The sequence below is a fragment of the Seriola lalandi genome, unplaced genomic scaffold (assembly GCF_002814215.2).
Source record: "Seriola lalandi dorsalis isolate HSWRI2012SDOR001 ecotype SW California unplaced genomic scaffold, Sedor1 jcf7180002054861, whole genome shotgun sequence".
Taxonomy (NCBI): domain Eukaryota; kingdom Metazoa; phylum Chordata; class Actinopteri; order Carangiformes; family Carangidae; genus Seriola; species Seriola lalandi.
In genome coordinates, this window is record NW_019525414.1 from 4,809,269 (window position 1) to 4,822,461 (window position 13,193).

Below are 13,193 nucleotides of genomic sequence, written 5' to 3' on the forward strand. Positions count from 1 at the left end.
TTCCAACTGAAATCGTTTTATTATATCTAACAAAATAACTGTAAGATGTTTTGGGTTTTTTTGCATATTGTTCAGCCCTAATCTTGTGTCTCTTTTTGGTTGCCCAAGTAATTTTGTGTCCACTCATATTTGTTTTGTTTTTTATCTCTCCTTCTATCTCTTTGTACTAATTTGATTGGGGAACAGTCACTTCATACAGAGGCACAGGGGCCCAGGGGCCAGAGGTCCCCTGTGCCTGTGCCCAGGAGACCCCTCCAGTAACTCATCCATGCATGTATAGTGTGGGTAAAAGCTTGATGTGTCTCAAGGGATGAAATTATATGAGCTGGTTACTACATGACACACAGCACCGTCCCCCTTGTGTTTCCGCCTGTCAGACGCCAGAGGGAGCGCCAGTGTCGGCGTGATTTCCGACAGAGGATGCGGTGAATTAACGCACAGGCGAGGTAAATGCAGTCACGTGACCGCTCGTTGCCGTTGGTGAGTTTCTCCCATTATGGCGGAGCGGCCAGCCGTGCGGATGGACTGTCTCTCCCACTCTGATGCTTGTTTCGTGTCGTGAAGGAGGGCGTTTTATTTATAATTTTTTAACATTTCCCCGGCAACAGCCCGGTTTCTTTTCGACTAGACTGCACTCGTGTTTATCGGCGAAGTCATGGCAGACCGCGGCGTGGATTTGTCCGCCCTGCCAAAAGAGGTTAGAGACCAGTTGGCGGAGTTGGATCTGGAGCTGTCTGAAGGTAAAGGAGGCGGGGAGGGGGGCTGACGGGGCTGATGGGGGGAGATGTTATAGCAGATTTTCAAGCTAGCTATGTGTCTCAGCTGTGTGGGCTAACCGGCAGCGATTAAACCAGTAGTTCTCCTGTTGTTCTACTCTCTCTCTGTAATGCATTGAATGGGAGCACGTCAGGCTGTGCCACCTAGCTCATTTTGTGCTAATACAGGATGTGGGAACACGAGCTAGCCGGGCATGACAAGCAGCATTGTACTGGAGGAAGAGAAAGGGCTTCCGAGCTCATCCTCGTGTTTCCTTTATCTCAAACCACACAGAGGCTCATATGAAGCTAAACGTCGTTTTAAAGATGAGTTTCTGTAAAATATCTCCTCCAACAGCAGTCTAGTCTGCCCTGACAGACAGCCTGCTGATGGCCAGAGGCAAGGTCTGGCTATCAGTGCTTGACCCTTCTTCTGTCACCTTAGTTATACTTATATACTCTATATATAATATAATATGGCTTCCATTTGGACTTCATACAGTCCTGTTACTTGGTATTTGTACTCAAGTTCAAGCTAAAAAAAATGTTTTATTGCAGTAAAACTGTGAGTCACTGTGACTATTGTGCTGATATGTAATGATAAGGCCTGCAGTCATGATCTGCCCTGGTGTCATATGAAGATACAGTCTGTTATAGATGACTGCCAGTAATTCCCAAACGTGGTATATGACCTCAGTCACGTTCACTGGAACAAGATGTGTACAGAACCTTTTCAGTACACCTGTGTAAACCTGCTATTACTGGAATTATAGGTTTACCTACCTGTGATGCTCATTGTGGGTTACACTATCATCAGTCTTATGTGAGGTGTGTGTCAGGTGTGTGTGTCTGCTCATGCAATTTGTTGTATTTTACACATATCTGGACCATTCATTCATCCAAAGCATATTCAAATCAACCCCTCCCCCAGAGCAGCTGTCCTGTTCTACAACCACTGACACACACTATCACACATCCCTGACAGTATGCCTCCACCTCCAGCTGAGGTGAATCCAGTTGTCCTGAGTGCTGATCAGTTAGTGTACGTTTATCCATACAGATTGACATTTGAATAACCAGTATTTTATATTTTTGGCTGACGTACATTTATGACAAACTCTTAGGCAGGTTAACCATTTCAGTCACACCTGTAATAAGGCCATAAAAAAGAACATGGTAGTCTAAAAGAGCTTGACTGTGTGGATCATTTGCATTTGACAATTAAACACATGACAAACTGCAAAAATACAAATACATATTCAAAGGTGAATTACTGTTAGTTATGAGAATATTGGAATAACACAGTTTGACAGGTCATATCAGCCAATACTGATTGTACGTGGATATATTGGTGGAAGTGGTGTGTAATCAGAGAGTTATACCAGTGGTTTTAGATGTTTTAAGTATCTAATTATAAATGTATATATACTTCACATTACAGGCAGTTTAACAAAGTCATAGGTCATTGTAGGGGTTGATGATATGACATCTATGCATTAGAAGATAGAAATTTGTCTACTGGGAATGGGCCATACTTTTTACACTGTGGTAACTGTTCCTTTAGCATCTCTGGGTGTGTTGTTGGTAGTGTCATAAATTAATGATCAGGACTGTTTTTATGGCAGTGTAGAATTTTTATGTAATTTTTGAATCAGTTGAAATACTTTTATATGTCAGGTACTGGATTTGCTGGAATAGCTAGAAACAGACATTTCTTTCTGATTGTTTTATCCATTAACAAACTCTCAATTAATGGAAATTCACAGACTTCACAATCTATATTGATATTGGGATTTAAATGTTTTTCCATGGATAAATGCATTTTTAATGCTTGTTTAAAATCATTTTACGCAGCCTTGAAACCTTCTTGCGGTGACCCATCAAAGTGTAAAACATGTTATCTTTGTTTGTACGACAGTTAGATGTAGTAATGCAGTTGTGAGCAGTTTTTTAAGACTTCCTTGGTGCGTTCAAGTGCTTGTGAGTAATACGTGAGACTTGAGAGTTGGTTACCAAACAATATAATTTTCAATGCAAAAAACAACCAAATGCACATTATCCTGCTGCCCATGTTTATTAACTGTAGATCTTCTGCATATTAGTTGTCTGACAACATAGCTTGTGAATGTAAAGCTTTTCACATTGCAGCTCTCAAGTATTTGTAGTCCCATCATGACTGCATGCATGTGGCATGTCACCACCTTATAGGCCATTTTTCTTGAGTCCACAACAAGCCCTCCCCTGAACCAAGTGAAAATGCCTGTTCCTGCGTTGCTCGGATAAGAACACAGGCCTGCCAAATGGCCTCTTAAAAACAACCCATTTCTGCTAGCCCCCTGTGACCATGGGGACACAATGAGGACCATTCAGCTGGTCTGAGCCGCCATGGCCAGGAGCTCTGCTGCCATTTAGGCCATTCAGCTGAACCCAGTCTTTGTGTGCACGTTGGAATGAGCCGCCTCCATAGGAAGAGAAGGGAGGGGCCGCTGAATGGTCATACTTGAGAAGATGACGTGTGGTGTGTACCTCTAGTGGGAGAGGTCCACCCTCTCACCCTGCCATTTCTCAGCTGGGAGAGGGGTAAAAGGTCATGTCTGGCTCTTCCCTGAAACTAGCATACCTGGTTGACATCCCCTGCCATCTGTCAAGTGTGTTATACAGAAACCTAATGTTGCTGACACAAGCAAAATTCCACACAGACCAGTTTTTAGTAGCTGGTGGTCCAGGCCGAAGTGCTGTTTTGACATTAGAATAAAACTCAAAATGACTGGCATTTCCTCCCAGTCTGCTTCTAAGCTCTTAAACTCTGGGGTGCACATGTTCGTGTGTATGTGGAGATGCAGTTTTACTCTCTGTTTGTATCTCTGATCAGTATGTGGAGACTGAGAGTCCAGATTATTGCCAGTTGTTTCCTTTCTAGGCCAATCATACAGTCAACCACCCAGCAGAAGCAGGCTGGGCTCATTTGTGTATTAAGGGAGAGGGCCCTCAGCAGAGGATGACAGCATTGATATGGACCCGTTCTATATCAACCATCCCTCCTCCTGACCCTAGTCATCAGTGACAGTGTGTAGGACAAAGCCTGATGGATCCTTGAGGAGGACTCTCCTCCCAGCCGAGGGGGAGGTCCATGAAAACATATCTCTACTCTCTCTGTATTATTTATGAATGGGATACGCAGCAAAGAGTTGTTTTTGTAAGTAGTTAGGCTAATGAGATAGATAACAGATGTGTGATAGACACTTCCGTCTGCGCTGGCATAAAAAGAGGAATTAGGACCTCTCACAATGATTGTCAAGCTGACGTTTCTACCCAGATTCAAACCATTTCACAACTGTTGACTGTTGCATGTTTTTTTAAAACCCCTAACAAATGTAATTGCACTCATCCTACACATAGGATTGGGCAATATTGTAAAAATTGATATTGTTAATTTAAATTTAAGATGTATTTTCATTTATATGTTCTTTTAAAGACTATTAATATGGCATTTTTTTTGCATTTATTGGACGGTTAATGGTCTAGAGAGACAGGAAACAAAGGGGAGGGAAAGAGTGAACGGTGACATGCAACAAATGTCCTCTGCCGAAGCAAACGGGGAACAGCGCAATTACAGACTACTCAGCTACTTCCTGTGGCAATATGTACAAAAGTTTACCAAATGACATGTTCAAAAGTTGAACTCATGTTTATCCCATTGAGTCAAATAGTTTTCTTTTTCTTTCTGGAACATAATGCTATAATTTTCTAAAAAATATATGTTTTTAGATCTCAGTGAAAGATTGTCTGTGACAGATTTTGGTAGAAATTGAATTTATTTTTCATCTTGACATAACAACCAGGATATGGTTATGTGAACCATGACACTTCAACATGAGCATTTTTTAAGCAACATGATTACAAAGAGGGACAATAAACAATAAAAAAGATTTATTGTGCAGCTCACTTGCAAAACAACTTGGAACATTTCTCCACCATTTTTCACTGCATTTTAATGAGTTTCGAGCGGTCTAAAGAGTTTTCATATCAAGCCCTGTTTCTCTGTTTAGATATCTTGGTAGTATCCTTTGTCAGTTTTATGTAAAGCGTCCAATAGGTCAGAATCCAAAAGGCACATATCATCTCCCTTGTAGCTTCAGAGCTAAGGCCTCAGGCCCAAGCAGATGGTTGGACACTCTTGGCAAAGGTCTTCCTTTATGTGTGTTTGTGTGTATACACAGTATGTTTGTATGCATGTGACATAATACTGTTTCTGTGAATAGTTAATGATGGCTGCAGTCCCATTTTACTCCTCCAGGCCTGTAGTAGGCTGAATTATTCACATGCTCTCATTAAATACCAGGACACCCTTACAGAGTGGTGTGGGTGTGGGTGGGTGTGTTGGTGTGTGTGGTTAGTGAGCGTGACTTTTTCATCCTCCCCAGGTAGCCGTTGGGGCATGCATAGGATTAAAAAAAAAGCCTAACTAACTCCTTTGAACTAGTTCCAGGAGATATATTGACATCCCACTCATCAGCACTTAAACCTGCAAGTCTCTGGTGTGAAACTCACTTTCTACAGTAGAAGATGCTTAACTTGTTGAATGAGCTCTGTGATGTCAGGTAGGGCTGGGCAACATGGCATAAATCAGTAGCGGTAATAGGGCTGCACAATGGACAATATGGCCAAGAGCAATATTCAAATCGCAGGAGCTGCGGTTTTTTTAATGGAGGTAAAATGTGTCACAACAGACCATAAATGAAGCATTGTGGTGCTACAGAGTACACGCCCCAGCTACAAATTGTATTCTCCAGACGTAAAGGAACATACTTCTTTGGTACTAGACCCAACAAATATCACACCATCATCATTTTTATATTTTTTTCAGTGAAAACAAAAGCAAAAACAATTACCAGTCCAACTGAAATCGTGACTCATATTGCAATCGCAACATCTGCCAAAATAATCGCTGAAATCTGGTCTTAGAATGTATTTTTCAATATCCTACGTGTTCATTATTGAAAAATGGTAAATATACACATAAAGCATTTATTTTCATGTAGTGTGCAGTTAATTTTGTTCCACTATTATGTACAGGGGCAGCACGGTGGGGCAGTGGTTTGAACTGTTACCTCACTCTGGGTTCAAACCCCTGTTTTCTGTGTGTTCCTGTGTCACTGTCTTCTCCACAGTCCAAAGACATGTAGTTTCCTGGTAACCTGTCCAGGGTGTACCCCGCCCTCGCCCAATGTCAGCTTGGATTGGCTCCAGCTCCCACGCGGCCCTCAAAGGATAAGTGGTATAGCAAATGAATGGAAGGATCTTCCGTACAGCAATGGAAACTCAAACACTTCAAAACTGTGATAACAAACACATTTTCTTCATTTTTAATTATACTTAGCTTGGAATCATAAATGTACAGAAGAGTTTTGTCAAAGGATACCAGAGTGTGATCATATTGTCACCGTATTAGTTCACCAATATGATCATTGAATCATCGCCCGGTGTTAGAAGTTACAGTGCTGTGGGAGTCTGAGATGACACATGGAAGCCATGAAATAGCAGAACAGTGTGTGTGGAGTGATTGCCGTTAAAGACTTTGGTTGAAAGGTAGCAAACATCCACTCTGCTGAAGTATCCTTGAGCAGGACTCTGCCGCTGAAATGGTTCTGTTCTGTGTCTGACCTTATGCTCTTCCTGTGACCTTCCTATGGTAGGAAGCAGGTTAATGGAGGTGTTCCCTACAGTCAATGAATACTATTTCACATCACATTTAGTCAACCATTGTTGTGACGTGTAAACTTATTGTGTATCTCAACTTAAATCAACAGTGTTTAGAAATAGGACATGTTTACAGACGAGCCAAGCCTGATTCCGTCTTGTTGCAGATCTGTGAGTCACAGTCGCAGTTAGGTGTGTCTTCTTCTCCAGGGCACGTCTGTCCACCACAAAGTGAGAGAACCTGTTTTAGCCTCCTGTTTACTGAGTTGATAGGTGTGATGCAAACTCTGACTCATCGTAAAGGAAGAATGAATGAGGATTTTGTGATATGAGACCCTTGTGCAGTCCGCACAAACAGTCACCTTCATTCACCAACCTGTAATCTCAACCGGGCGGTGAAGCATGTCTCTGACGTTGCATTGCACAATCTTCCCACTGACTGCTTTTGTGGCCTGCAGTAATTTAGTCAGGGGTTTAGTCACACATCAGACAATGTTGACTAATGTACACTCTGATTTGTGCTTCACAGGCTAAATGATGAACTCAGTGGTAGAAACACAGAAATCAAGGTGTGTTGCATTTTATTGTTGTTTTCAGTTTGGGAGCTGGCGCGGAGCCCCTCCAATCTATCGCTCGGCTATATCCACTGCCCGGCAGGCCATGTGACTGTGCTAATGCTGAAGAATGCTCTTGTGAATATAAATAGACCTGGCTGGCAAGACAAATTCACTTTCATGCCTGAGGAGGAGAAAACAAGCATCTCTTTGACACAAAAGCTCCTCCATTATTGCAGCGGAGGCCACCCTCTCTAAGTCCCAAGGAGTCAGTCCTAATTGTGTGTGTTTCTTTCTCGCTGAGGCTAATGTTCCTGGCTAGTAGACAGCAGCCAGTGGCAAACACTTCCACATCCAACCAACTGGCTAGTTGGCTGCTACATGTGGGTCGCTGTTACGCCCATGGGTTGTGTGTGAAATACCGTGGCCTGTTGAGAACTGCCCTCCTCAGGCCAACCGGCCTGCTGTCTGACCCATTGAGAAAGTTGCTATAGGTGTGCTAATTGTTAAAGCATCATAGCAGTGGTTTTAGATGTTTTTAGCATGTTACCTACAAATTGTGTAAACTCAACATCATTGCTGACCAGAGGATGCCTTTTAGTTTTTAGAGTAATTTCCAAGCTTGCAGGCAGCTAGCTTCATGTCAGGCCAGTAGGCCATGAAAATCAACACAAGTACTTCACCACAGTGAATATCGAATATCAAAGTTCTGTGAAGCACAAAACTACAGAGTTCACATTATTCCTTTCACTGTGTCCATGTTTAAGTAATGGATGGCTTCCAGATCTTATTTTCTGATAATTTAGCTTATGATTGCAGTGATTTTTGGTACCTGATATCAAAGCTTCCTTGAACATATCATGAAGGAATAGTTTGAAATAGCGAGGCCCCGATTGATCGACTGCTGATCATGGTCGGCAGATTTTCATTAAAAACACACGCTTGGTAGGTCGAATGAATGCTTCTAGTCACCGATCACCTGAAAACTGATCACCTGTGGTTAACCCTCCAGTGTCTGTGGCTCAGAGAAGTGCTGTGTGCTGTGTTGCGTAGTCCTGCCTCCCACCTTGTTCAAAGCGCTTGCATGCGACCGACCACCAAAACAAAACATGTCGTGAAACTTTTACAAAGTGTGTGAGACTGATATAACGTACACCATCTGCAATGTATGCCAAAAATTACCTGTAGCAGCCGTGGATCGGCTGATCTCACTCATAGATGATTGTATCGGTATTGGCAACAAATAGTTTGAAAATAAGTCACATTTTATATATGTTGCTGTGCATACATCAGTAGGCATGCTATTAGGTAGATTTACATCAATGGAATACATCTTTGCATATAACACACATATTGACAGCAGGACATCAGCACAAGTGCAACAAAGCAAGGAGACATGCTGTATCTTGTACTGCACCATTGCTTGCTGAAGAAACTAGCAAACAAGTGCCCATAGCACAAGTCAGTTCACTTGTGTCATGTTGCAGGTTAACTGTCAGCAACAGTTGAAAAATGTAGCTGTAAATGTCGACATCGTTTGTTGTAGATTTATGATGGTAAAGTCCTTTTCTGACAGACACAGACCGCAAGACTTGGAGGCCAAAGGGGCATTTCTGATATCTGGGTCTTTAAAGACCTTGTTTCTCATTTCAGTAGCATTAACAATGAATGTAAGAACTGCTCCCACATGTTTTTTGACTGCAAAAATGGATGGCTTTTGCAACAATATTTGGCTATCAGGGTAGTAACTCTTGAAGTTACCAGAACTTTAGCCATAAACGGGCTGTTTGTTGTTAATTGTGTTACTCATAATTTCTCTCCCTCTCTCGTTGTCTCTGTCTCTCATTCAGCTGATCAGCCACAGCTGATCATTACAGGCTTTTGAAGAGGCTGTGGAGGACACAGGGTATTTTCTCAGCAGCTGGTCAGTTTCTATATATGAAAGCTCAGGCCTGCGTCACAGGAAGGGCTGATGGGAAACCAGAGCTCAGGGGTAAAGCAGTACTTCTGTATATGTACAATGAAAGTTTCCAAAAGGTCAACCGCTTCTCTGTCAGTCACTCATTGGCTCGTTTTTCGTTTTTTGTTGTTTTTCCCTTTTGGACCGGTGCCGCGCATTTGAATAGTTCTCTCCCTAATTTCTAGTGTGGAGCCAAAGGATTATCAAAAATTCCCAGTGAGTAGAAGTCCTCAGGAAACCCCCTGAACAAGCCGATGTGTATCTCCCCTCTTGGCCCCTCAGAACACATTGTGCTAGTGCTTGGCTTGTAGTCATGGACCCCTTTAATTCAACTCCCGAGAGAAAGAGGTAAAACAAAGGCCATGAAAACACATAGGTTGGGTGTGGCTTCAACCTCTTAATCCCTAACTGTCGGTAACACTGGCTTCAGGACAGGTGCAAACTCCCATATTGTATGTTTATATGTTTATTGCTTTGAATGGAAACATTGGGTTAATATTGACACTTGGTAGAATCACAGCTATAGTTACTGGCCAGGCTGGCCTTAGTCATTTCCTGGAGATAGCTGCTTGTTTGCCTCCAAGTCCGATCTGTGTTGTTATGACTCTTGTTATGAGAATTAGACTAGTTTTTGTATTGTTAGCATGGAATGAGACTCTGTTTAGCGAGAAGTGACAGTACATCAACGCACAGTATTTCTCACACTCCTGTATCAGTAGGAGGCCCTGGATCTAAAGTAGGTTTGTGTGGCGTTACATACTCCCACAGACAGTGACGGCACATGATGACTGTTGTCTAGATGTTATCTAAATGATTTGGCTGTGATTGTGGTGAAACAGCCACTAGAGTTAAAGTTATATCCCAAGATTATCCAGCTAAACTTTCCCTTGAGACTCAGACCATGTTGGCAAATATATCTTGACACACCTCAGGTAGATAATGCCACAAGCCAGAAACTTGAAGGAGTTGTTGCCAGATGTGTGGTATCACGCAGTTAGACTGTCATGTCTGGCTCTATGGTAAGCTTCCCATAAACTCAAAAACACACTCAGTTGTGCCTGTACAGGCAACTTGAACAAACTTTAAGCCATTTTAGAATAATTCTTTGTGCTGAATAGAAAGTATTGAGTGAAACAGTAACTCAGCTGTCCCCAAAATCATACAACAATGTATATTTATTTATTTGTTTCTATTTATTTATTTTATCAGTTTATCTGTTTTTACAGTTCACCAACACACCAGACTGATGTTTACCCGCATTAGTGTAGATTAGAGCTGCAACACAGTGTTGATTAGTCAGTTAGTCAACTTACATAGAATTAATTGTCAATTACATCAATTATTGATTCATAATTCAAGTCATTTTTAAACAAAAACCTGAAACATTTTATGGTACCAGGTCCTCTAATGTGAGACTTTCCTGTTTTTGTGGTCTTTTAGTAAATTGATTATTTTTGGGTTTTGGACTGTTGGTCGGATAAAACAAGGTGTTTGATGACGTCACCCTGTGCTCTATAATATTGATGGGCATTTTCAAAATAATCATCAGATTCATCGATAATGGAAATATAATCGATTGTTGAAGCTCTACATTATATTAAATTGATAATATATATTGTGATAAATATGTTTGGGTTTTTCAGACCCATTTTTAACATTTTATACACAATATGCACACAATGAATTAAGAAAATAATCAGCAGGATCAAACCAGCACTGCCAAGTTTCTCCTCTCCTGTCACTACACCTTCGCCAAATCATCTACCTGCCTGTGTTGTTGGTGAGTAGCTTGTTGCTAACATCTCCTCACTACCACTCCCCTGTGAATTTGCACCTTCAGCTCCACGTGAAGTGAAATGTTTTCACTGACACAAAGCTTTGTGTATTTTAGAGCTCAACAGGCATTCGTACAGCCTGTTTTTCACCACAGCGTGTTTCTTTTTTACACATTCCTCTATAGTGTTGCACGTTGTTGTAACCATCATTTTCAGAGCAGGCATAGATTCCAATCCTGATGACAGGCTGTTTAATGACTGAGCAGTGGGTGGTGAGAGGTCAGGACTTTGAGAGTGGAACGTAGGCAATAAGGCCTGTGTGGTTTCAATGTCAGCTGTAGACTCAGCACCCAGGATGTGTGTGAGTGTTTCACAAAGGCCACTCATGGCTCGTTATGAGCTTCTAATATTGATTTAATGAGTCAGCTGCCTGGCTAACATTCCTTCTTCTACATTAGTGTCTTCTTTTAACCCATCATCTATGAGCAATTAAGCAGAGGCAAGGAGCATCATTTGTTCATATGTCACCCAGAGGTAGGCTGTTGCTAAGCCAGTCTCAGTTCATATGGCCCATGTTTAGCGATACGTCGTCTTGTGTATCCACTCACAGTTCAGATGATTTCCAAGACCCAGTGAACCTCAGACCACACTTCTGACCTCTGTATCTCTTAACTACAACATCAGCCACGTTGAAACCTGATACCTCACTTTCACTGCGGAATACACTCTGGTTACCCAGCAATGCTGAAAGCTGGACTGTCATGCAGTCTGCCGGCCAGGATGCCTCAGTCTAAATAAGGCTCTGCTCTGTTTTTCTCTTCTTTACAGTGTGCTGAATTAAGTCAGAGTCAGGCTTCATTGTTAAAATAAATGAGCTAGAAGAGGCGGTGACAAAAGAACTCACACTGGTCAATTTATACTGGGGAATTGTTCTTTTTCACAGCCGATGTTTTGACTTGCCATCATAGGAAAAGCACAGGTGTTAGCGATAACATTAACGATGGCTGATGACAGTGTGATAGTGAGCCAGCATGCATGATACCAGGACCTGGTTTCACAAAGATGTTTTAATCAGAGTGGTCTGTAACTTAATTTTTCTTTTAGATGAATTCAATACGAGTCAGACAGTTTCACAAAAAAAAAAGCCTGACTTATTATACGCCTAATCTTCCTACCCTACAACAAGGCTAACTCCACATTTCCACGGTAACTATCAGTGGCACCTGCTGACCATTGACTCAAAGAAGGAGCAAAACATAGCTCATAATTTTTACAATGTTTTGGAGCGAGCAATGATAAGGAAAAGTGGTTTGTTTGTCAAAGGAAACATCATGAGCGTGACAGGCTAGCAGAAACACTGAGCCCCACCACACTGAGAACACACAGCATCCCATGTCTGCAGTGTGTTGAGATTTTGTGCCACAGGAGGACTAACAACAATTTATGGTGTAAGTGATGAATTTTGGTTAGATGTGAGCCATTGTCGGGTCTATCTTTGTGAAACCTGCCTCAGGACACTGGATACGAAGCAGCTAAATGGAATTCAGCCATCATTCATTTTATTATTTAGACCTGTGCTTTTGCAGCTGATCAGAACATCTTCAGTGAAACGGCCAATTAAGACAGAACATACGATAGCAGTGGTGTACAGATGTTGTTTGGCATGACATTTTTGGTTTTATCAAACAACCATATTTCATCCAATGTGTTTTCATCCAATCTTTTTTTATTGCAATACCACCATGTGTCTTGTTGCTACTGCTGCATCAATGCTGGTTGTGTTTTGTGTTGATAAATGTCATGTTTGTTGGGATAATGATGGTTCCTTTGTTGACTTATCAAGTGAAACTTTGCGCCTTTCATTTTTAAAACAGACACATTTAGTTATTTAAACAAATATATGGGTAGTAGTTCGACCTGGATTTTTCTCAGCAGACATTTTGACTTGGCTTAGCAAGAAAAACACAAATTTTCCTGATAGCATTATTGTTAGCTCAGTTTTATTAAGTGTCCCATTAAGGCATTTTAATGAGCCAGTAAGCACAATACCAGAGATACCACCTGGAACTGACAAATGTGTCAACATATCTGCTGTGAACAGGGCCTGAATCATCAAATTAGTGTGATAGTTTCAAATTAAATAAGATTTTAAAGCAATTATATAGTTGACTGATAACTCCAGGTGACAGATAATCCCCACTGTGGAGGATACAGTAAGTGGCAGGGCAGCTAGCTAATCTGACCAGAAATCAATCTTGGGTTTGTCTCACTTCAGGTGGTCTTGTTCATCTGTGCACACAACCTGTTAGCTAACTGCCCATTGCAGTTACTGTGTAGTGTGCTATTGGGCGGCCTGACTGCTTACTAACAGTCAACCCACTTGTGCCTCTCTGAGTCATCAATGAGCAATGTACAGTTGTTCACCAGTCTTATCACTTTGATGAAGTAA

General features: G+C 41.7%; 1 protein-coding gene across 1 annotated transcript in view; it reads left to right on the top strand.

Moving 5' to 3' along the window:
- The first annotated feature begins 490 nt into the window (after positions 1–490).
- Positions 491–13,193, top strand: part of dip2ba (DIP2 acetate--CoA ligase B (putative)a) — a 44,195-nt gene continuing 31,492 nt past the window's right edge. Inside the window, exon 1 of the mRNA XM_087179699.1 lies at positions 491–740. Coding sequence (XP_087035825.1) covers positions 656–740 — 85 coding nt within the window. The 5' untranslated portion in view covers positions 491–655. The remainder of the gene's footprint in view (positions 741–13,193) is intronic.